The sequence below is a fragment of the Mus musculus genome, chromosome 5 (genome assembly GCF_000001635.26).
Source record: "Mus musculus strain C57BL/6J chromosome 5, GRCm38.p6 C57BL/6J".
NCBI lineage: Eukaryota > Metazoa > Chordata > Mammalia > Rodentia > Muridae > Mus > Mus musculus.
The window spans coordinates 22116530-22141607 of record NC_000071.6 but is presented as its reverse complement, the minus strand read 5'-3'; the positions used below and the strand labels follow the sequence as shown (position 1 = coordinate 22141607).

The 25078-nt window shown below is 39.4% G+C and overlaps 1 protein-coding gene and 1 non-coding gene across 3 annotated transcripts in view; both read left to right on the top strand.

Annotated features, from left to right (window-relative positions):
- The window catches only part of Reln (reelin), a 460252-nt gene that overhangs the window by 203098 nt on the left and 232076 nt on the right, over nucleotides 1-25078 (top strand). For both annotated transcript variants that reach the window (NM_001310464.1, NM_011261.2), the window contains exons 7-8: nucleotides 6915-7011; nucleotides 12942-12993. In NM_001310464.1, the coding sequence (NP_001297393.1) occupies nucleotides 6915-7011; nucleotides 12942-12993 (149 nt within the window). The remainder of the gene's footprint in view (nucleotides 1-6914; nucleotides 7012-12941; nucleotides 12994-25078) is intronic.
- Nucleotides 4126-4185, top strand: LOC115490264. The gene has a single exon (XR_003956065.1). It is a non-coding gene; the product is annotated as a U7 small nuclear RNA (small nuclear RNA).

Sequence of the window (25078 nt, the reverse complement as noted above, 5' to 3'; positions counted from 1 at the left end):
GGCAGGCAGTCTCCAGTTTAGAATGTGCCTCAGAATTGATTACAGTGAAAGCAAAACCCAATCAAAGAGTGTCTTCATCTCTCATAATCACAGCTCAAGCCTGCATGGTTTTGTTGGATAGCCTTCATATTTACTGATTGTTTTTATTTTTGATAGCAAAAGATAGAAGGGGGAGTGGAGAGGAGGGAGTGAAAGTGTAAGCCTAAAACAGGTTTTGATTAGTTATCCAAGGATATTTAGCAGCCAAAGGCGCCACATAGAACTTCATTCTTACACCCACCAGTTCTTGTAATTAACTCGGTGTTTTTCCATGAAATCCATTTCATTGCCTTATTTTTATAGGATTTTATTAGTGAAACCAAATCTCTTTACCTTACAAATGAAAAAATAACTTTAAGAAAAATCACTACAGAATTTCAAAATAAACCCTGCCAGTAAAAATGGCAAGCATTCTTTGCAACATACATTCCTTTTACAGAACTGGAAGTCTTGTCTCTTGCTCACCAGGTTCAGGGCCCACTGTGGCAACCCAAATTCTAGTCCTGTTTTGTTGTTTATCAAATGCAGGGTGATGAGATTCAATGATGATGCAGGCCCTCTTTAAGGGTATCATCTGTGCACTCCAGTAATAAAAGAGACTCCTGTGGAACCTAAGCATGCAATAAATAGTCTGAGAAAAGGTTTAATGAATTCCAGTCTCACCATATCTTTGAAAATTATATGCATTTCCATTAAAATGTGTTTTAATCCTGTTGTTCGTGGTAGAATATATTTTGATGTGAACAGTTCGTTCACATAGTGCATGATGGTGTCTGTTAAATTCTTATGTTCAACTTTTCCAAGCTGGGGAAATAGGAGAAAGGAGAAAGGGTTTCTTAGATTAGAGAAACATTCCATAGTTTTGCCATTAGGTAGAGAGAGAATTCATTTCTAATCCTTAGCCTGGGAGGTCACATTCCTTTGTAAATTGAGAAACAAAAGCCTGTTTAACTGGGATTATGTAAAACTTCCTCCTTCCCACACATCTGGAAGACTACTCTGCCTAACTCTACAAAGCCCATCATTTTCCTCAGAGGGAGATCAGAGGAAGAAACCCAGCTATGAGGCCATGATTCAAATGTCACAGCAAACAGCACCTTTTATTTTCCCTCTCTGAGCCCCCATGATATCACCAAGTTTAACCCCTTCTTGAAAACTTGAACAGAAGAATTAAAATTTCAGACACCCAGGGGTTCCTCTCTTGAGAAAGGAGGGTAGGAGGAACGAACATGTAACACATAGGAGCTGTTTTGAAAGCCTTTTGAGTTTATATGACTATTTGCATCCATAGAGTTTTAAAATCCACCTTTGTCCTTCAGACATGGATCACAGTTCTCTTCTGAGAAACTCCCAAGTTTCCACTCTTCCGTCTGGTTTCTCTCAGCGTGAGCTGATGCCTTGTCTTGCCCTTGGTGGTACCGGACTTCACATGTGGAGTTGTACAACCTTGAGCAGTAATACTTCTAAATTTCAATTTTAGCGTCTCCAAATAAGAATTCAAATATTAGAGGACAATAGTTTTATGTGATTGAGGGTTTGTTTATAGATTTCCCTAGCACAGTCCCTGTTAGTCACCCAGCAGTGGTATATGCAACCTTCTACTCTCTAAGGCTGCAATTTGCTATCCTTCTCTATATGGACCTGTATGAGTCCAGCCATACTGACCCTCTGAACTGAAAGTTCAACTTATGGGACATAATTTCTGTGTATTTTATTCCCTACACACATTGATCTCACCTTTTTGCTTACTTAATTTCTAGTTCTCATTTAGAGCCAGGTCAGCAGCTACCTTGCTTAGAAACTTCCTCTTCCTTCCTACTTTTGAAGTGGTCTCACCACTCAGTGTATCTTGCTATTTTAAGAACATAGTAACTGTGGAATACATTCCAATACTTTGGTTCAGATAGTAACGCTTCAACTTGATAGCTGCATGACTTTGAATGTCCTTTCCTCTTTGAAGGTCATGATTCTTATTAGTAAAAATAAAGGTAATAACCTTTATCCCCTGTGAGAGAGCTTGAAATCTTTAAATGCACTTTAGGGAACTCTACATAAAGCACTGCAGTATCTACCATTGCATGGGTGTCTTATATTGAATCTGTTTACTCTTCTGCTTTTCCATATGGAATTTAAACTGCTGAAAGAAAAAGCATTGTGTCAGTTAGCCATTGCACTGTTTGCATTTGCAAGCAAGGTGCCTGCAAATCCTTAATGTGGTGGTAACAGAAGACTGCATTAATAAATGATGAGAAAGTAAACCACACCACTCAGGGCGGCTGAGAAAAGGGCTAGACCCGACCACCCTGAGGGATAGTCACTCAGAGTAAATTAAAATAAATTATGTTGACAAACACAGTCAGATTGTGAGAAAAATCAAGCAAAGGACATTTAAAAAGCATTGGCAGGGAGCCCACTGATTTATCCCATCAATCCTTGGGGAAGCCTTTGTTCCTCCTGGCAGCAACCCTGTGAGTGATAGCTGGCACATAGAAGTATCTAAACAGGGTAGGATGCTTTTTATATTTAATTCTGAATATATGAACAGGAAGATCTAGAAGAATTGTCAAGCTGCTTAGGAAAGGAGCTATGCTCTTGGTGCATCCTCTTCCCCTGTGCTTATTTTATTATCACCCATTATTCCACAAAGTAGAAGTGAGCCTCCAAACACACTTCATGCCTTTTGTTAGTCACTGATTCTCTAACTCCAGGCTGTTAGGCTCTCTACGTCAACATTGCCTTTAAACAATATACTGATAGGCAGATTCTGCCCCATACCTACTCAACCAAAATCATAGAGGAGGAGACGTGAAATGGATGCTTTATTCTGCTTTATTCAAATACTGTTTTCCTTATATATGATTGAGTGAGAACTCCTGCTGATCATATATAGAGCTGAAATGGTTACTATAGAAATTCAAATAGCCAACCGCAGATTCATATGAATAATGATATTTTTAGTGAAGTGTTTCTAGAGCAGTGGTTCTCAACCTGTGGGTCCCAATCCCCTTTGAGGGTTAAATAACCCCTTCACAGTGGTTGCCTAAGACCATTGGAAATATAAGATATTTGTAATTCATAACAGCAAAATAATGTTATAAAGTAGCAATAAAAATAATTTTATGGATAACTACAACATGAAGAACTGTATTAAAGGGTCACAGAATTAGGAAGGTTGAGAACCACTGTCCTAGAGACGTAAAAGATGCCTCAGAGTCCTTCATGGTTGTGTGGAAAGGAGAGTATTGACATGGTTTCTTAACCCTGGAACATGGTCAGCCGGGCATGGGCCTCTACAAGTATTAGCAGTTGCTAGGCTTAAGGCTTGTTTGTATATTTTACTTCATGTTCCTCCTTTGGGGGAATGTCTTCTCTACCAAGGTTGACTCCATGATAATCAGAGACAGTTCAAGTCTAGGAGGCATGGGTGTGTCTAATGTCCTTAGAAAAATGGTAAATGCTATGACCTCCAGGACAGCCCTTAAGGCTGTGGGAAAGAACCCTGAAAACATGAGTTCAAGAATGTATAATTTTTCAACTATACAAAATATAAGGATGCAATATTAATTATATGAGGGGCTTCACAGACCTATGAGCCAGCTTGTCAGAAACATATTAAGGAAGGAGATAAAGAGACTCGAGGAGTGGCAATCACAGGGCAAGTTCCCACCTAGTCAGGTTTATTGTTAGTGCTTACAAAGGCAAGCAGATTCCTGAATTCAAAGTCAGCCTGGGAGAGAGTGAGTTTAGGTCCAGGCATGGTGAAAATGATAATCTCAGGACATGATCCCACCCAGCTAAGCTTATTATTTGTGCTTACAAAAGAAGGCAGATCTTTTAAATCATTGGCCTTGTCTTTAAAAAAAAAAAAAAAAGTGTACTTGATGTCTTTTATAAAGAATCCAGGGGCTAAGGTCATAAAATACTAATTCATGGGCTAATCAGAAGAGAACCTGGGTAAACGATTGAATTGATATGTAAATAAAAGACTGAGCTTTTGGTCTGCATGAGATGAGCTAGCAGAGAGCAATAACAATTCTTTTTTAGAATTTTTTCTAGCAAGAGTTCAGCTATCTGAAGAAATTTGGAGAGTGAACACAGCTCTTTTAGAAGTCTAGCAGTTTTTCTGACTATGATTGGAAAGCCCATGAGCTATCCAGAAAACTTTTAGAATTTTTTTTTCTAGCATGAAAGAATTCAGTCTCTAGCTGTCTTGAGCAGGAACTGTCTCAAGCAGAGAGCTGTCTCAAGCAAACTACAGAGCCAAGAGCTATCTACAGATAGCTATCTATCTACAGATAGCTACAGATAGCTATCTACAGACAGTCTAGGGAGCCATCTCAAGCAGACTATAAAGCTATAAACTTGTATCCCATCATTTGTCTTTGAGTCTTCTTTTTGCTGCTCCCAAACACCCCTTCCTCAGAAATCCTCTCCAAGCTAAGGCTGGTCCTTGGCAGATAGCTATTATGAGTTTTGAATTTTTTTTATTAGATTTTTTTTTAATTTACATTTCAAATGTTATCCCCTTTCCTGGTTTCCCCTCTGAAAACCCCCCTATCCCCACCCCCCCACCCCCCACTCACCAACCCACCCACTCCTGCTTCCCTGTCCTAGCATTCCCCTACATTGGGGCATCAAGCCTTCTCAGGACCAAGGGCCTCTCTTCCCATTGATGTCCAACAAGGCCAACAAGGCCTTCCTCTGCTACATATGTAGTTGGAACCATGGGTCCCTCCATGTGTACTCTTCGGATGGTGGTTTAGTCCCTGGGAGCTCCTCTGTCAAGTTTGATGTTTGATGTTTCTCTCAAGCTATTTCATAATGATAATTTTTAAATAAGCCTCGCCTATCACAAATATAAAAGGCCTATTAATTCCTTAGCAATGAAAAAATCCCAATATAGTTTTTAAAAAATTATATATATGGATATTTTGTCTGGATGTATGTCTGTACACCATGTGTGTTCCAGAAGAGAGCATCAGATCCCCTAGGACTGGAGTTACAGATGATTGTGAGATACTGTGTGGGTATTCTTAACTGCTGAGTCATCTCTTCAGCCCTCCCCCAATAAAATTTTTATGTTACTTTTTTATGCTTCTTTTATACTCAGTTTTTAAAATTAAAAAAACAATAGGGGTTAATTCATATTGCATATTCTATCTCATGGAGCAGGGAATCAGATATACCCTGTTTTGTAGCAGCCAAAAAGGGTAGAAATTCATGAGAAATTAATAGTTGTAATAATGTTAGTAATAATAATAATAAGGTAATAACTCATGTATAGTATATGCCAGACAGTATTGTGAGAGGTTTTCTTAGGACTTCAAACCTTGAGAATAATTCTGCTTATAAAGTTGAAGTATATTTAATTATTTATTCAACCACTATTTATGAATGCTACACATAGTAAATAAAAATGCAAAAATGAATACAAATTTGGTTCTTTGTACTTCCAAAGCTACTGTGTTTCTTCTAATGTCAAGGACATTTTATTATACTCTTGGGTCATTGTAATCAAGAAATGATTCCATCTTCCCGGTAAGATTTATGACACAATGAACTACACCATAAATCCTTATTGGAAATCCTTATTCTTTTCTGCTACTCTCTGATTTTGTAGTGTGGGCACGGCTGAAAAGACTAGGATAGCTGACATTTGCCCTAGATGGTAAAGTGAGGAAGAGGGTACTTAATCGGCTACCAAGTTTATACTCACTGTGCTTCTGCCTCTCGCCCTCAGGGGCCGTGTGATCTCCCTCCACACTCTGTCTTCCTGTCTGGAAGGGAGTCTCTGTCCCTCCCTGAAAGCATAAACAATAGAGAGTGATAACCTAGCGATCTGCCAAGCAAAGGGCACAGCGCCCTTTCCACAGCGTTTGGCACCTGGAATGTGAAGGTCTTTGAAAATATTCTTTCTGCATCAAATAAAGCTCTCATGTGGTTTGAGGACCAGAAAGGGAAAATATAGATCTTTCTTCCCACACTTTAGATGTGTTATGATTGTAGGAGGAAATGTTACAGTGAAGAGCATTATAAGTGTTACTGAACATGCTCAAAATCAAGTCCAGAGTAGGTATACCTCCAGTTTGTACTCGACAGGCATGAAAAAGCAACCTTTGATCCTGTCTTATGTTTGTATTACCCACCTCAGTTTACAATAGTAAAATAAACAGAGGATTCAGTTCTGTTCATGGTTACGTGGGTCAGTATCCAAAATTTGCTAGTATTAGAATCGATGCTTATTCTTTAGTTATATGTCAGCTACATCTGGTTCCATTATTTTAGCATAGTGGAATGTGAACATGTAAGTTTGCTTGAGAATAGTTACTTTTACACTTTTTACTTTTACACTGATCATAACGCAAACTATTTGTGAGACACATTTCCATTATAGAGATGTAGAATTTTAGTTCATTATGTAGGAGAATATTACTTTATTTTTACCCCTTGAGAATAAGCCCTTGAAACTGTCCTTGTCCACTGGGCTTCTGTTTCTTCTGTATAACTATTGGTAATACCATATTTTATTATTAAGGCCTGTTGCAGGGCTGCTTCTGTACTGTCAGTTTCTAGATAGTGTCTCATTTGATTGTCACTGTGGCTGTTCGAGACTTGGGCCTGTGTGCTACCCTCATTTTATTCATGAGGAAATTGAAACTTTGGGAGATTTAAGGAGTTTCCCACCACTACACATGACTGAAAGAACGAAAGTTTCCGCTGAAGCCTTTCTGGTTTCCTGCTTTCTGAATCTTGTCAGAATCCAGCGTACCATGACTGTCCTGTGCAGTGGCCGTTAGTGCCATGACTGACTATGGGAACAAGAAGCCATCATGCACTGCTTAGTCCGAGACTGAGTGCATTCTGTGTCCCTGCAGGGTTGAATGCAGCAACTGTGAGATGGGAGAGCAGTGTGGCACCATCATGCATGGCAATGCTGTCACCTTCTGTGAGCCGTACGGCCCTCGAGAGCTGGTAAGTGTGTGCTGCTGCAGTGTGTCGTTTGGCAATGGCCCTTACTGCCCTTTTTGCCAACAAGCATTTCTTTTATTCTCTCGTATTCAGATGAAGGTTTGAAATACCATCTGCACTATTTTCATTTGTCTCAAACTTGGACGAGGTCATAAGCTCAGTGATAAAGCTGGCAGCACTGGAGTGTCAGAGAAAACGAGATTCATCACTGTGATTAGATGGATTAAAGTACACATATGACCATGTGTATCATATTACATAATGCATGTCACATTTGAACAAATTGTAACCTTCTGTGTTTTTATATAAAGCCTCAATCTTGCCATCATTATTTTCTCTCCAACTCAAGAGTTTCTTACTACACTACTTTAAAACTTTACTTCCTAACAGTAGCTGAACCTTGATGGATTTTTTTTTCTATAGAATGTACTTATAATTGAGCTTGTTTTAAATGTAATTTATGCCAAATGACTCCAGAGTACTAGCTTCCATTTAATTTAGGACATTAGCCATTGTTTGAGAAGGTAAGATCTGGAATTAATACATGCAGTGAGCATTCTTTAAAACCAGTCCGCCGCCACTACTGTGTGCTGATGGCTTTTGCTCCTTTGACTTGAGCCTCCTTTTTTAAATTATTGGATATTTTATTTATTTACATTTCAGATGTTATCCCTTTTCCAGGTTTCCCCTCTGCAAACCCCCTATGCCACCCCACCCCCGCCTGCTTCTGTGAGGGTGCTCCCCCACTCAACCACCACTCCCACCTCTCTGCCCTGGGATCCCCTACAGTGGGGCATTGAGCCTTCACAAGACCAAGGGCCTCTTCTCCCATTGATGTCCCACAACATCATCCTCTGCTGCATATGCAGCTGGAGTCATGGGTCCCTGTACTCTTTGGTTGGTGGTTTAGTCCCTGGGGTCTGGTTGAAGACTCCATTCATTTCATGCCCTGAAAAGTATAAGAAGTGTTATTCTGTGAGGTCCTGACTCAGTTGCTCTGCCTCTCGCATCTCCATACTCCCTAGTGCCAGGCCCTTTGCTGCCCAAGCCTCTGCAGGGCTTGTGTTTTCACCTCTGTGTCACACATTGTCTTTCAAAGACACTAACTTTAAAAAATATCAAAAGATTAGCTTCCATCATGAAGAGGTAACCCTTCTATGAGCAATTCAAAGAATTTATCAAAATGTGGAAACCAATTAACTTTGCAACATGTTCTTACTTTATTATGCTTGAATACTCCTTTTGTGGCAATAGGTATATTTAGCCTATTAGGGATATATAGTTCAGAACATTGGTGAATTAAGTTTTCAATTGAAACTAGATCACAAACAGAATTAATTAGATGTAAATTAAAATAATAGGTGCTTATAATTCAAGTCTCACAAGGTGTTATAATACCTGCAGACAAATACGACTCTGGTAGTGAAATTTGTTCTGAAAAAAAGTTAATTTGCTAGTATGCTTTAAATAATATACCTTGATTGAATTAATTATCTGTAATCCTTAAAATAAAATTAACTTTACCATAATTAATTGAGCTGAGAATTACTGCCTATTTTAGGAGGTGTTCCATTCAGTAATATTTCTGAAAATATCGGCAATGGGAAATAAAGGTATATCATGATATAATGAGAGGATTTGTATTTCTGTAAATTCTTATGTTAAGTAAAAACTGAAATATCTATTTTTTATCAACATGAATTGTTTCTGTGTCCCAGTGTGTTTCTTCTTATATTTGATACCCCAGTTGGTTGGTTTTGAGTTGTTATGTGAGATTAATCTTTACTTGCATAGTAGGCTATAATCTCAGCATGAGGCAGAGGGGACAGAGGGCAGGATACATGCATAGCAAGTTCCTGTCTCAAAATGTCTAAATAAATTAATCTCCTACAATATAATAATGGTATGCAGTTATATATTCCCATCATAAGTATTTCCTGAAAAATGAATGTGTTTTATAGAGCCAAAGAGATAGGGGCTTTTGTTTGTTTGTTTGTTTGTTTGTTTGTTTTTTGCTTGTTTTGGATTTTTAAGACAATGTTTTTCTATGTATCCCTGGCTGTCCTGGACTCATTTTGTTAACTAGGTTGGCCTCAAACTCAGAGAACTGCTTGTCTCTGCATCCTGAGTGCTGGGATGAAAAGCATGAGCCATCACAACTGGCTGTGACAGATTTTAGCAATAACAACTATTTAATTTTCTGTAAGTTTTATATTGCATTACTCTCCTAGAGGCCAATGTATATATAGTATCCAAGTTGTGTCCATATATAACAGTCTAGTCAGATGAAAAGTGAGGGATTCAATTGTCAGTTAATATATTTACTAAAATTCAAAGATTGCGATAGAATTTCAAAACTGAATCCAGGCTGTGCTATTGTATACAAACAAGAACTGCTTAAAGATGCCAGCCCTGAATCATTGCTTGTTAAGCAACAGACCGGCTTGTTTTCCATGATCTAGTTTCTATGGATTACTGAAAGGAAGAACCACAAGCCAAGAGTCTTAGATGTTTAGGGCTTTCTCTTTCGATCTGTAAGTCTGATCTGAGAGTTTCCAGGCCTGGGTCAGACTTCTCTCCCCAAGGACCAACCCCAACAATAAAAACAGGCATGATGGGGAATCAGGGAAAGCATTTGATCCAATGCCAAGGACACAGGCAAGATGTCTAGTGCTCTGAGGACTGCTGGCAATGGCTCCAGGACCCTGCAGGAGAAGATTATGGCAGGGAGTGTAGCTGATAGTCTTAGTCGGGGTGTCCTCTGGTCATCATGAGCTCAAGTCTGGTGGTGTGGGTCCCACTGGCACCAAGGGAGCTATAATTTCTTCCCGGAGCCATCTTGATCCTGTGATAAGATGTTTGCCTGCAAAACTCTTTGCTCCTGGTATGGAGAAAAGAAATTTTAAAATAAACAAAAAAAAACAAGCCAAAGGAGTAAAATTGAGTTAGTTGGGACAGCGTAGGACCTCCTTCGTGGGGCTGAAAGGAGAGAACAAAAGACAACATAAATGACCTGCTGTTAAGCCTGCATTCTTCAGACTTAGGCTGATGTATCCTGCCATTACAAAACTGCATTATGGGAGCATCTGTCTCCACCCATCACAAAGTTCTGTTAGTCACGTCTGCAGACTTTAGGTCGTGACACTCAGCTTCATTTATTTTGCTAATGTAAAATGAAGATAAAGAGAAATATATTCTTAGGATTTGGAGTGAGTTGTGCTCCTGTCTTTGAAAAGTATTTGCAGTGCTGTAGAATCAGACACAGGGCCTCACATGCTTGGCCAGCACTCGGACATCAAGCTGTGTCCCTTTCCTGCTGTTCCTTTGCAAAAAGAATTTTTCTCATAGAGTTGAAGATATGTTTTAGTTCCAGTGGTAAGCTGGACCAAAAGTCTGTTAAATTCAGTGACAATTGGCAAGGATGGAGGACACAGTAAAGGGTCTCCGTCTATAGTGACCTATCCAGATTTACGTTAGCTGTCATGGTGTTTGCTACAGTTTGAAACTTAATTGGTTGTTAAAGAACACTGAGATATGGTGAGAAAAATGACTTCATAATTACTATCTATCAAAAGCCTGCTTGAACTCAGGAGTAATAATTTATAAAACCCAATTCCACCCACACAAGTTGATTTTATATTTTCTTTTTGTGTGTTCATCAGTCCTATTCTTGTTTTGTGCACTCTAGTGCTTTTATGTGCACACATACATGTGAGTGCATATCCACATGTGTGTACATGTGTGTGGTGGCCAGAGGTCAATTCTGGCTATCTTCCTCCATTGTTCTCCATGTTATGCTTTGAATGATGGCTTCTCACTGGTCTGGAGTTCACCAGTTCTGTTTAATGAGCTGGCTGGTAAGCTCTAGGGATCTGCTTGTCTCTGCCTGACCCTATCCTGCTTCGGGTTGCAGATTAACCCCTTCATGCCCACACTTTTAGATGAGTCTGAACTTGGGTCCTCATGTTTGTATAGCAAACACTTCATTACCCTCGCTCATCTCCAAGGCCCTGATGGTTTCATCTCCAAGGCCCTGATGGTTTTACGAACATGAGTGGGCATAGTAATGAGATGAGCATCAGATGCCACAGGAGTCCTCCGTGTCCCATCGGAAGGAACAAATGTAGAATCAATGACTAACCAGAGCTACATTTCAGTCACCTCGATTACCCTCGAAACTTAGCAGTGTTTCGTGCAGTAACTTGCTACTCAGTAGCAGAGGTCACAGCAGTGTGACTTGTTTAGACAGGTGACACAGCATCAGTTATTACATCAGCAAGGGACAATGTATAGGACTCTCTAGGATGCTCTGTATACTAGCAGTAGCAATAACTATAGTGCTTTTAATTTATGTAATATCACTATTTCAAAGAATGCACTTTCAGAACTGTTTCATGATTCATCTGGAAATCTACTCAGTTACATAAAGTCATTCAACTTGTGTGGATTTAAAAGAAATCTCTCTGTTGGTTGTGCACACCTTTAGATTTTAATATGAAATTATCCAAGGAGAAATTCATGAGGGAAGAAAGTTAAGCTTACTTTAAAAGCTATGGAGGGAAAGCAGATTTCTTTTCAAAGTATTTTAGTGTTCATTTTTCTCTGATGTCTCCGGGGGAAGGAAGAACACAGGAAACAGAGGTCTGGGCATGGTGGGTAGGTTCAGACTAAAGACTGCTAGAATTCCCTTTGTCAGTCTACTCCAGTAATTTTTATCTGGCATAAAGTAGGAGCTCATTCTGACGCTATGGTGAAGGGCTTATGAAATGTCTCAGGCCATCTCTGCCTACCCTGGCTGCCTCTCCACTGGATTTTACACTCACGTGTTTAAAGGTGTCGGATCAGAAAAAGGCAGATACACAACTGCATGCTCTGCTGCCAGGCTGAGCAAGCACTCACTGAGTACCTGTTTCCAAAAGTGGGATCGTGTGAGGCTTCCAGACCTCAGTAATGGAGCTCAGGAGTCCAGCTAAGTGAGAACTTAACTTTTGACTCACTAGGGAGGTATGCCTACTCCAAAGCATAAAAAACTTTACACACAATTTATGTCATTTCTCCTTCCAAAGTGAAGAATTTATAACGACACTTCATGGCATGGAGATTTAACAGAAGTGCGGAGGAGGCTCTTTCTAGACCCTTATTCATGTCTCTCCCTAGCTGCCCTCATTCTCCATTCTACCTTTCTTCACGTGCTTCCTCCCCCTTCTTCCTCTTCTCCTCTCCCACTCTCATTTTAAGAAATGTTCATAGGTTCTGTATTCAATTATGAAATTGTATGGTTATTATCATGATCGGTTTTAGAATATTTTTATTTCCCTCCAAAGATTATGGCATTTAAATTAGCTGTTTTGATTCTGTTTTCTTAAAACTAAACCAACTTTCTGGTTACATGCATTCGTTTTGTGAGTAGGGGGTAGGGTATGGAGATGCCACAGCACAGATGTAAAGTCGAAGGACTTGTTAGAGTAAATTCTCTCCTTCCTCAACTTAGACCTGAGTTTGGACTCAGGTTCGGGTCACCAAGTGTCCTTATCCTGTGTCTTATCAGATCAGTGCCTCTCTATTTGCTTTTACAAATAATCTTTTTCCAGTCATTTACTCTTATCTCGCAATTTTTGTTTGGTTGCCTTTTTATGAGATTCTCTTTGCCTTAGACTGGTAATAAGGCAGAGGGAGGAGATGGCTGTGTAGTTCTGTTAAAAGCCGGCAAGACGACCTGGAGAATTGTCTCTGTGGCACTCTGTGAAGTTCCCTGTATAAGCTTAAGCCGGGGTCTCACAGTTTGCTTCCCAAAGGGGAGTAAGGAGTGTGTCTATGGCTTAGGGCAGAGAATGGATGAACAGCTGAGAAAGTTCAGCTGCTCTGGGCACTCTGCCTCTAAGCTTGTCATTCTCTTTCCTTCCTGGTCTGATTGTGACATGTTTTCTCTCTAGACCACCACATGCCTGAACACAACAACAGCATCTGTCCTCCAGTTTTCCATTGGTAAGTGTCTGGTAGCAACTGTAGCAGTTTAACTTAGAAGTGTCGCTTTAATCAGAGTGTACAACTGTGAAAGGTGCTTTAGAAATGGGAAAGGTTAAGTCTTTGTACCAAATAATCTAAAAAGTGAAATTAAACATTTTAAAATACTATTCTTTGTTCCTACTCCTTACCAGTAGTGATTGGTATTAAAGTTCTGTGGATAATCTGTAACATTTTAAAGACATTTTATTATATCCCATTTATTCATGGTGGATATGTATGTGCATAAACAAACATGCATGTGGAGGCCAGAGGGTAGCTGATGGATTTGACTTTCTTTTTACCAAACTTCCCTTTCAGAACTGGCAGTGTCACCTTTACCCCTGAGCCGACTTGCCAGTCCTGAAACTTTTTTTATAACTGATTTACATATGGATTTTGAATACATTGAGTTACTCTGTTGTAGCAGAAATGCCCTATAGCTATATTTGCTCAGTTTACGATAGAAATGTGTTCAATTTCCTAAGCTCTTCTAAGGCTTTGAAAAGCAAAAGTTCTTATCCAAAATATCCAGTAACTATACCTTTTATTAAAATATTCAATAATAATATGCCTTTTAATAAAGAGGTAGCAGATTTGCTATCCTATTCTTTTTAAATTTTTCATAAATAAACACACACACACACACAAACATATATGTGAATCAATAAACAACTTGCACACATTTCTAAAGAGAATATTCTACAGAAAGAGCCTGTCCTCTAAATGGGACCTAGGTTTGTCTAACTCCTGAGTTTGCTGGCATATGGTAGTCACACCCTGGTCCTCCACCATCTGCACTCTCTCTCTTTGGAGATCAGCCATTGGTAGAAAGGTCATCTTCCTCAGCAGCTCCTGTTGTACAGCACATGTCAGTGTCTACAGCAGAGCCCTATATCCCTATATGCAGTTGACTATATCACAGAGGGGTTTCTGGTCATGTGCTTGTTAATCTTGCATCAGCAAGCTTCATTAAAGCTTATATATGTGTGTAACTTTGTGTAGGTGTGTAACCTTGTGTAGGTATGTAACCTTGTGTAGGTGTGTAACCTTGTATAGGTGAGCAACCTTGTGTAGGGATGGGAGACTGCCCAATTATAGTTTGGATTGTTTCTCCTATTAACAGTATGACCTGCAAAATTTTATGCACAAACAAAAAGTACATATTTACTGAAAGAACTTGCTAGTGAAAATGAGAAAAGAGATTTAAATGGCTTTCTCAGTCCGTCAGCATGGCCTTACTAATCATGTTTTATAATCAGGATGAAACAGAGTTCTTTTTATAATTTTAATTTGACAAGAACAAATTTTTTTAAACTATAGCTTAACAGGAACCTTCATGGATCTTAACCAGAATTAATGTGTTCTATTTATTAAACCACTGAAAAGTCAAAATAAAGAGGAATAATGGTTTCTAGTTTATCTGTATTAGGAGTATCCTTTTTGTTAGAAATAAATATTAATTTCAAATATTATATTTAGGCAATGAAGGACCCCAGAAGCATTCATAATTCCAGTGGGTTTTCACTCTGCTCAAGGGAGACGTGATCTGGCATCAATGAAATTATTTTTTATTATAGGAAAGAGAAAAGGATTTTGATGAATAACAAATCTGATGAGCGGTCTCTATTCCCTTACCTTTTCAGTCAGACCAGTTGCAGTGCCAGTTCAGTAGAACTGCTGAAAAGGGACGAAGCAGGGAGCACTAGCGGGTGGCTAGAGAACGCAAGGGTTAGTATACGCCACTCAGAACACAGAGTAGCTCAGGCTGAACTCCGTGGCTTAGACCCAGATTCTAACGCAGCACAAACTTTGATTTTCCTACATGTCTACAGACCAGCTTGTACAACTTAGAGCATGGGTTTGAATCCCGGATTTTACATTAAATAATGGTAAGCATAACAGAATCGAGGAGAAATGGGTCAGGGAGGAAAGAGAGATGAAGACCTGAGTTTATAACCTACAAAGTTCCTCTTTAAAATCTTTCTGGGTGATGGTTTTAACATAAAACATGTAACGTAACTGACAATGAATCAGGGTAGTTAGAGAAATTAGAGTTTATTGCTTAGAAACTTAATTGGGAAATTTGTTTACTACATTTTGAGGCTAGAAGCTTTCTGGTGTGGAAAGGGTTAAACAACATAGGAATCAACCAATACCTACCTGTGTGCACTGTGTGGTAACTATGAAGTTATAGTTGAAGAATTTCCAGAAATGGATTTATGTATCTCATGATTGTTTGAATGTTGTGAATGTTTGTGAAGTAGAGGGCACTGGTACCCCTCTGTTAACAGGGATGGTATGAGGGGCTCATCTAAGCATGCCCACAAATCCTATGTGTGGATTCCTTTCAGACTTTACACATCTGTAGTAATAAAATATTAAAATAGTAATTTCTGTGTAATATGCATTTCTTCTATACTCAGCAGTTATGTGATGTGAGCCTAACATTTATATTTCTTTATATATCTTGAAATTCTCCAAATCTATACTATTCATGTGCTGATAGTCAGTTTCAGTGCCATGTTTGGGAAGCTGTGTAGTACATTCAATGTCCATTTTATATAATCATTCAGATGATATGTAGGTAATTTCTAAGGAAATTCATCATTATTTATGAGCTCAATGATGAAATATATTCCTAATTAGGAATTTTCATTTTGCCTTTATAAACATTTCCAGGTATGTTACAATAAAATTGAAAGGAGCCCAAAGCACCTAAAGGGTCTGTACACAGAAATTACTGACATTACTAAGGTGTGTCTTAAAGTTCCTTCAAATATGTGTAATGTGGATAAATGTTACATGCATACTTAAAATGGTATATGTATATTATTCCCGTGTCTACATGCATATAAATATACTCAAACATTCTTAAATAGACAGCTTTTAACATCAACAGTGTTCTGAAAGCCCAGTTTTACAGGCTAAAATTTTATCATTTTATCCAGAGCTAGGCCATTTTAAAAACTGTCCTGAGATATTCTAAGAATTTCTCATTTTTCTACTATGTAAAAGGAATTTCCATTTCGATGCTGAGGCATGAGTGTGCTGCAGTTCTCACCTAAGTCCTCAGATTCAGCTTGTGGAATTGATGGTTACAGCCTTGGGGCCTTCTTATGCATTCCCTGTAGATTTCCTCTGGGATGGAAGAGACATTTGAGCTGGGGTAACCCATTATCTTACAGATTTCTCCAAGCTGTTTTCCTAAACAGAATTTTCCTTCCGAGGGAAATACTGGTGGGTCTTTGTATCTGTCATTCATTTAACAGACTTACTGGACATTTGCTCTTCATTGTCTTGAGCTAAATTTAGCTATCATACAAGAAAACGTGAGAGGGTTTTGTAGCAGTCAACTAGGGCAGTAGGAGGCACTTGATACATTTGCAGTAAGGACTCTCCCTTGTCAGCTTGTTACAATAGTGGGTGGCATTCTATGTTGTTATGGTGGTGGGTGTGTGCAGGTCTCAGGGTACCAGGGTCCAGTGTGTATTATTATTATTATTATTATTATTATTATTATTATTATTATTACTTGTGTAATGGCATGGTTTTAACAGAGGGCTACAAGGGGGCTTCTTAAATAATAAGAAAATATAATTGTCCTGGTTAGCGTCAACTGTCAACTTGCACAGCCCAGAGATGTCTGAAGGAGTCTCAATTTAGGGATTGCTCAAATAAGATTTGCCTCTATGGCATGTCTGTGGGGCATTTTCTCCATTGTTGATTCATGTGGGAAAGCTTATGGTACTGCAAGCCATACCATCCTTGATGGACGGACCTGTGCTATGTAAGAAAGAGAGCTGAGCAAATGTCTCACTGGGTAGCTTCCTCATCAGTTATGGATTATGACTCAGAAATGGAAGTCATATGAACCCTTTCCTTACCACATTACTTCTGGCCATGCTGTTTATCATAACAGAATTCAAACTAAGACCATCTTGAGTTCTTCAAAAACTTTGTTTTTCTAGTTGGGTTAAGACTGGACTTACAGTTTTCTTGAAATACACCTTGCATTGAGCTACTCTATAAGAACATACTGTTTACTTTTACCCAGCTCTTTCTTTTTTTTTTATTTTAACAGATTTTTTATTTTAATTAGGTATTTTCTTCATTTACATTTCCAATGCTACCCCAAAAGTCCCCCATACCCTCCCGCCCCCCACTCTCCTACCCCCCCAATCATATTTCTTGGCCCTGGCATTCCCCTGTACTGAGACATATAAAGTTTGCAAGACCAATGGCCTCTCTTTCCACTGATGGCCAACTAGGCCATCTTCTGATACATATGCAGCTAGAGATACGACCTCTGGCGGGTACTGGTTAGTTCATATTGGTGTTCCACCTATAGGGTTGCAGACCCCTTTAGCTCCTTGGGTACTTTCTCTAGCTCCTCCATTGGGGGCCCTGTAATCCATCCAATAGCTGACTGTAAGCATCCACTTCTGTGTTTGCTAGGCCCCAGCATAGCCTCACAAGAGACAGCTATATCTGGTTCCTTTCAGCAAAATCTGAAATTGTGTATGCAATGGTGTCAGCGTTTGGAGGCTGATTATGGGATGGATCCCTGGGTATGGCAGTCTCTAGATGTCCATCCTTTCGTCTCAGCTCCAAACTTTGTCTCTGTAACTCCTTCCATGGGTGTTTTGTTCCCAATTCTAAGAAGGGGCAAAGTGTCCACACTTTGGTCTTCGTTCTTCTTGAGTTTCATGTGTTTTTCAAATTGTATCTTGTACCTTGAGTATTCTAAGGTCAAATCTAAGTGGATCAAGGAACTCCACATAAAACCAGAGACAGTGAAACTTATAGAGGAGAAAGTGGGGAAAAGCCTCAAAGATATGGGCACAGGGGAAAAATTCCTGAATAGAACAGCAATGGCTTGTGCTGTAAGATCAAGAATTGACAAATGGGACCTCATAAAATTGCAAAGCTTTGGCAAGGCAAAAGACACCGCCAATAAGACGAAAAGGCCACCAACAGATTGGGAAAGGATCTTTACCTATCCTAAATCAGATAGGGGACTAATATCCAACATATATATAAAGAACTCAAGAAGGTGGACTCCAGAAAATCAAATAACCCCATTTAAAAAATGGGGCTCAGAGCTAAACAAAGAATTCTCACCTGAGGAATACCAAATGGCTGAGAAGCAGCTGAAAAAATGTTCAGCATCCTTAATTATCAGGGAAATGCAAATCAAAACAACCCTGAAATTCCACCTCCTACCAGCCAGAATGGCTAAGATCAAAAATTCAGGTGACAGCAGATGCTGGCAAGGATGTGGAGAAAGAGGAACACTCCTCCATTGCTAGTGGGATTGCAAGCTTGTACAACCACTCTGGAAATCAGTCTGGCGGTTCCTCAGAAAATTGGACGTAGTACTACCGGAGGATCCCGCAATACCTCTCCTGGGCATATATCCAGAAGATGTTCCAACTGGTAAGAAGGACACATGCTCCACTATGTTCATAGCAGCCTTACCTATAATAGCCAGAAGCTGGAAAGAACCCAGATGCCCCTCAACAGAGGAATAGATACAGAAAATGTGGTACATTTACCCAATGGAGTACTACTCAGCTATTAAAAAGAATGAATTTATGAAATTCCTAAGCAAATGGATGGACCTGGAGGACAACATCCTGAGTGAGGTAACCCAATCACAAAGGAACTCACATGATATGTGCTCACTGATAAGTGGATATTAGCCCAGAAACATAGAATACCCAAGATACAAGATACAATTTGCAAAACACATGAAACCCAGCTCTTTCTTTAGATGAATGGAAATCACTCACCAAATGAAGATTGAAGGTAACATAGTGTGGGCTGTGGAGGTGGTGGCTCAGTGGGTAAACCCTTTGTGATTTGGTCCTTACATCAGAACTCTCATTTAAAACGCAGAACAGGCAGCCACTTACAATCCCAGCACTCAGAAGGCAGAGATAAGAGATCATTCCCCATGGTTAGCTGGCTAGGCCACCTAGACCAGCAGGAACTGGCATACTCTGCATTCAGGAAGAGATCATGCCTCCCATGCCTCCATAAATACAGTGGAAAGCAAGCAAAGAGGACACCAGCATGAACTTCAGTCCTCCATGTGCACATTCATCTACATGTGCATAAACACACACACACACACACACACACACACACACACACACACAAAAGCAGACAAACAGAAACAGATGGTATAGCTTGAGTAGATCTGACTTAGTATTGTGTCGTTCTTAGCTCCAAAGCCAGGGATACACAAATAGAGATTTCCTGCCAGAGTGACAGGTAATGAGTCCAGTGGCATCAAGATATGTGTTAAGCTGGTGTGATGCAGACTTTCACGACACAAGTGGTTTTCAGAGAGACGATCTGAGGATGTCAATGAATGGAGATGATCTAGAAGAAAACTAGGAATTACCAATAAAAATGGCATCTACTGGGTCAGGGTTAGGGTTAGGAGTAGGCAGAAATATACTCATGTGCTCAACAGGATGGAGTTATTGAACTCATTTAGAATCTGTGGTTTGTTGGAAATTCATTAAATTACTTACCTTTTTAAATTTGACTTTATTGATGATAAATGTCTGGGGATCTTGTTTTTGTTTTTTGTATTGGATGGTTGTGTGTCTGGAGGCCATTGTGTTTTATATTGGGGAGTTGTATATATGTGCTGTTATATTGGGAGGTTGTGAGTGTGTGAGTGTGTTTTATGTTAGAGGAATGTGAGTCTGTGTTTGTATTGCTTTTGGTTTGATTTAATAGTGTCAAAACATGGGGAATATCATCAGATCATAAATGCTTTATATTTAGATACTAGTATGTGGAAGAACTCAGGCCTGAGTTGCTTTCTGTACAACACATAGCAAAGTACCTTTGACATAAACAAGAGCTGCCTACTTTCTATGGCCATACTTTGAAAACTAGCAACCAGAACAATCCAACCTTTGAGGTGCTCCTAGCTCAACAGAAAGCTATGAAAAAAAGAAGAGAAATGTGGCTTCATATTTTTATTAAATAAAGAAATAAAATGCCACGTGTGTGAGAGATTACAGTTTGTATGGCGCAGGGAAGCTGTTCATTTCCCCCCTGAGCCCAATTCATAAACATCTTAATTACGCAGGACCTGATTCAGTAGGTAGATTTCCTCGGTTCTTTTAGAGCAGGGAATTGAGAGGGAGGAGCTGAGTCTTGGGTGCCTCTGTGTGAATTACTGCTCCTTTCCCGCACGAACTTACTGAAGTTATGTACTGTAGCTTAAATTAGAGTCTGTGCTTTGCCGGCTCTGCTCTCCGTGTGAAGTAAGACCTTGGAGAGGTGATTACCAAATAGGAAAACCTTGTCTGGAGCACGGTGATCTGTGTCCCAATAAAATCTCTCGGAAGCTGAGCTCAAAACAAATGTAAATAAAAGTTGGAATTTGGGGAATGTGTAATAGCAGAATTAATTTACTGCTTATGCTTTCTGAAGTTGAAGTTCAATACATGTTTTTATTATAAAATTCTCAGGTATAATATACATTAAAAATAATTTTATGACTTGATTTTTATACCTCTAAGGATATATGTTAACACATACAAATCTAAATATGTACATATAGAATACTTCTGTAGTACCTTAATTTAATGAATAACTGTGTGGAGCTGATTTTGGCCCTGGAAAGCCTGCTCTTTCATCACAGGAGTGGCCTGTGCTTTCGTATGGCAGATATAGCATAAAAGATGAGTTTAAATTAAATAAGTACAGAAAGATGAACGTCATCTAAATTCAAGTAAAGATTATGTCTTTTCTCCTGAAGAATTCACTTTGTCATTGATCTGATGGTCCTTACATAATAGACCTCAGCAGTTCATTCCTAGCCACGCCCTGCTATTGTTTACCACGCCCTGCTATTGTTTACCACGCCCTGCTAGTGTTTACCATGCCCTGCTAGTGTTTACCAGGGGGTTTCCTCATAGAGTGGGAGGTTGGTCATCAGTACTGACAGTGTCTCGCCAGCACTCTTTGTTGCTTAGATGATCACCAGGGACTGGCAGTGTCCATCTCTCTGTGTAAATGGGAACTAGATGCCCGGGAACTAGATTGAGCTTAACTCATAGCTGAGGAATGTGACTGAGTGGTGCGTCCATCATACATAGGATCCCACCCATTCTGCTGGCTGTGCCAGTGGAATAGGCTGAGGGAAATGAAGGGACAGTTCAGATCTTAATGGGAACCAGCGATCTCCCGTCCCCTGTTGATTAACCAAGGGACTTGATAGACAACCCTTCTATCACAGAGAAGCTCTTTGGGAAGTTTTCTATAACGGTGTACTGTACCCGTAATCACTTGAGAAAAACAAAATTTATGATGTGCCCCAGATTTTTTTTTAAATTATCAAATCAAATATATGTATCAGAAGATTAAATGCTACCCCTTAAATGATTACCAAATACTTTGGGCAAGAGGAGTTTCTTTGTGAAAACAAAGCAAGTTGGATGGTGCACAGCAACGATGTTTACATGACTCAGAGCAGAAGAAACTAAAAATGCATCCTAGCAGAGCATCCAGGAGAGAGGGAGGTCCAGGGAGGGAGACTGACAGAAGCAAGAGTGGCACCAGAGCTTAGTGCCAGCACCACCCTTAAAAGGCTTTTACCTTGCAGGCCATTCAGAGAGCTGAGACCAAGATCAAAGCCAAAAAAAAAAAAAAAAAAAGGCTGATGATATTCAAGGCAAGGCACATATCTGATCCCCCCAGAGTAAAGATTGGTACTTTGGGGGCAGGCACTTGAGCACTGAGGCATTGATTATACTGGTCCAGGGAAAAGAAGAAATTTGCAAACCTGATGTATTTTGCATTTCTTGTCCATGAGTTTCCTTATCACAGTCTCTGGCAAAAATCTCTTTTCCCCCATGGAGGGGAATTGGGAAAAAGTTGCTACTTGGAAAGGCTTGGGGGAGGTCACAGCATTTGTGACATATACAAATTGCAAATGAATCAATGTGCCTCTTCCTATGAGAGGTGGGGTGGTTACAATGAAGAAAATAGGGATAGGGCTGAAAGAGAGACAGGCACCAAAGGGGAGAACAGCTGTTCATTTCCTACCCTGTGGTCACTGTCCATCTGCTGTAAGCTGGAAGAGGTCCCCTAGCGAGGTTCTAACCAGGAAGGGGAATGAGATATGAATAGGTCAGACACCATCACATTTCTGTGCAATGAGCACAGATCCTGCTCCCTGACAGACTCAACCCCAAGCAGAAGTCATTGCTCCATGGTGTCTTCATTTTAAGAATAAACAGATACCAAACAGAAAATGAACCACTTGCTCTTAAAATATGGTTAAAAAAAATTTAAAAACAAAAACAAAAAAACATGGTTTTAATACCTACAGAATACTTCTGAGGGGTCATTAATTTGAATATTCTATTTTGTCTACTCTAACCCTTAATATCAGTTTGAGTAAATTCTTAAAATTAATCTTCCCATGTATAATAGTTCTTTTTATAATATTATGTCTCCTCAATTATAAATTATACTGTAAACTATAAACATATCAAGCTTTCACCCAGGAGTATGTTTAGTGAGCACAATAGCAATGCAGACATTAAATCCTATGTTTTCATGCTTAAATAATTATTCATTGATAATTCAGTGCTGACCAAATAATGTAGACACATTCATTTCTCTAACAATTTCTATTAATAAAATAATTATCAAAGCTGTTAACTTTGGTTGTCCTATTTTATCAAAATTGAATTCATTTGTTCTTAACAGGTCCAAGAATAAATCCAGGACTTTCCTTTGTACAGAACGGAACAGTTCTTAATTAAAGTGATTATCTGTGGCATCCTTTCAGCTATGATTCCCATTTATGGCATTTGGAACCTAGAAGCCCCAGGACATTTCCTGCCTGGGCTGCCACAAAACATTATCTGATGGAGTAAGCATTCTTCCCTGCCCAGCTTTTTACCCGAGAATCAAAGCCCTGCCTCTTTGGCCTCAGCCCCTGAACTTAAGCAGGGCATAAGATGTGAGTTTTTCATGCAGGCACGGCACGGAGAGACCAAGCCTGCCTTTCATGAAATACAGGAGCAGCCCTGCGTTCAAGTGTGTGTAACGCCATTAAACATGCAGCTAAGAGCATGCCTACTGGGGGACAGACAGACAGAGCACGGACTCAGCCAAGAATCATCTTCTCTGCATCCATTCCTTACCACTTATTTTAACTCATGATCTGAGATCTGGTAAAATAACATACTTAAGACAAACCATCTTCCCTGGTAGATTGCCTCTTGTCTTGAACACTACATTTGCTCCATGGCATTCTGTGATTAGCTGATAGGCAGTAAGACAGCAAGAATAATAAAAACAACCTGCTTTGAGCTGTATTAGAAAATAAGCTAAAGTTCTATTGGAGAAAAGCTATTTACAATCTATCCAATTTATAAATTATGTAAATTTGTATCAGTATGTAGCAAAATAAAAACAGAAAACTGCTACAATAGTGTAGGTTCCTTAGAGTAGGAAAGGAACAAACAAACAAAAAACATAGAAACTAAGTAGTACTAATCTGACCTGAAGACAACAATATTTAATGTTTAAACTTTGGGTCACAGTTTAGTTACAGCTTGTAGGTCAATACTTCTGGAGCTGACATAGTACAATATTGCTCTCATGGTAAGAGTAGGTCAGTTTGTTAACAAGTAAACAAGGGATCTTAGACTGTTTCTTGCAGTTTCCATAAAGATAGAAATAAAACTTTCAAGTGTAAGATAATCGTTTTCTATGCTATTATTGTTAAAAGATGTGATGGGCAATGATGAATAAATCTGCGCAGCTGCCTCCAGTGAAATAGTTAAGCAGACGTTCACTATTAAAAAAAAAATTGGTTGTGTAGATAATGGTAGTCTTGACTGAGGAGGGGTTATTTTAAAGAAAAAAAAACCACAAAATAGCAAATAAGCTCTTGCTATTTTCTTTGTTGCCTTGGGACCACTGTGCTGGTATTTCCCCTCCCCCCAGTTAATCATAAAAAATTACTCATAGCTAAAAAATTATTAAAGCACTAAATATAATTACCAGTGTAGCTATTATTGCAGTAGGTTCATGTTGCCCATCACGTTTCCCATTGTGAGTTTAGAGTGAGGCACATCTATTTCTTGATTGCTGCAGCTTTCAGTAGCAGGTGAGCTCCCGGGAGGGGCACAGGCTAGCCTTTTAAAAGCTTTCCTCAAAGTCACCTGTTCCTCTCTTTCCTTCCAATCTCGAGTTAATGGTCCTGTCCTCCATTTACCCATCTTGAAAGATGAAGGGGCATGTTGATCCTGCTACGATTTGCTTCAATCATAGCAGGGGACCCTAAGCAGCCAGATTGCATGCACTCCATAACTTTTTGATGTTTTTATATCAAATGCTGTCATTTACATGCAGCGTGTACAGCCTGCTCATCCCAGAGGCTGAGGTTTGAGTGATGGCAGCTGTGGCACTTGTGCCGTCGGAGTCCTCCATGGCCCCTGTGCAGACAGTCCTAGAGCCCGCAGTATTTATGGCCCCACTATGTTATCTAGAGGCATGATTTCTGCCACTGTTCTTCCCCATCTATCAATTCTGCGAGATCGGTCCTCTCCTCCTTCTGTGGCTCAGTGCTGCATTTTAAAAGGCAAATTGTTTTTAAGGCAGAACTTTGGCGGTCGGAGGCTGCTCTCTGCAGCCACTACCAATCCCCAAGAGAGCAATACCTCCTTCTACTGTGTTGTGCTCTGATTTACTTTAGAAAGTTCTGAGATTAGTGGGAAAGGGCATAAACATGTAAAAAAAAAAGAAAGAAAGAAAGAAAAAAGAAAAAGAAAAGAAAAGAAAAGAAACTACCCAGGCCTTGAGACATGAAATGCCAATTGATTTATCCTGTTACTATAAAGGGGAAAAGAAATAAAGGGAGCTGCCAGAGATACAAACACACAGTCCCCAATCTACAGTTTCATATTATTTTATATATATATATATATAAACTAAGAAGAAAAGCATAAGCCAGGTTTGTTTTTTAATATCTGTGGTTTCAAAGCTGGCATGACCTGAATTCATTTGCTAGCAAGAC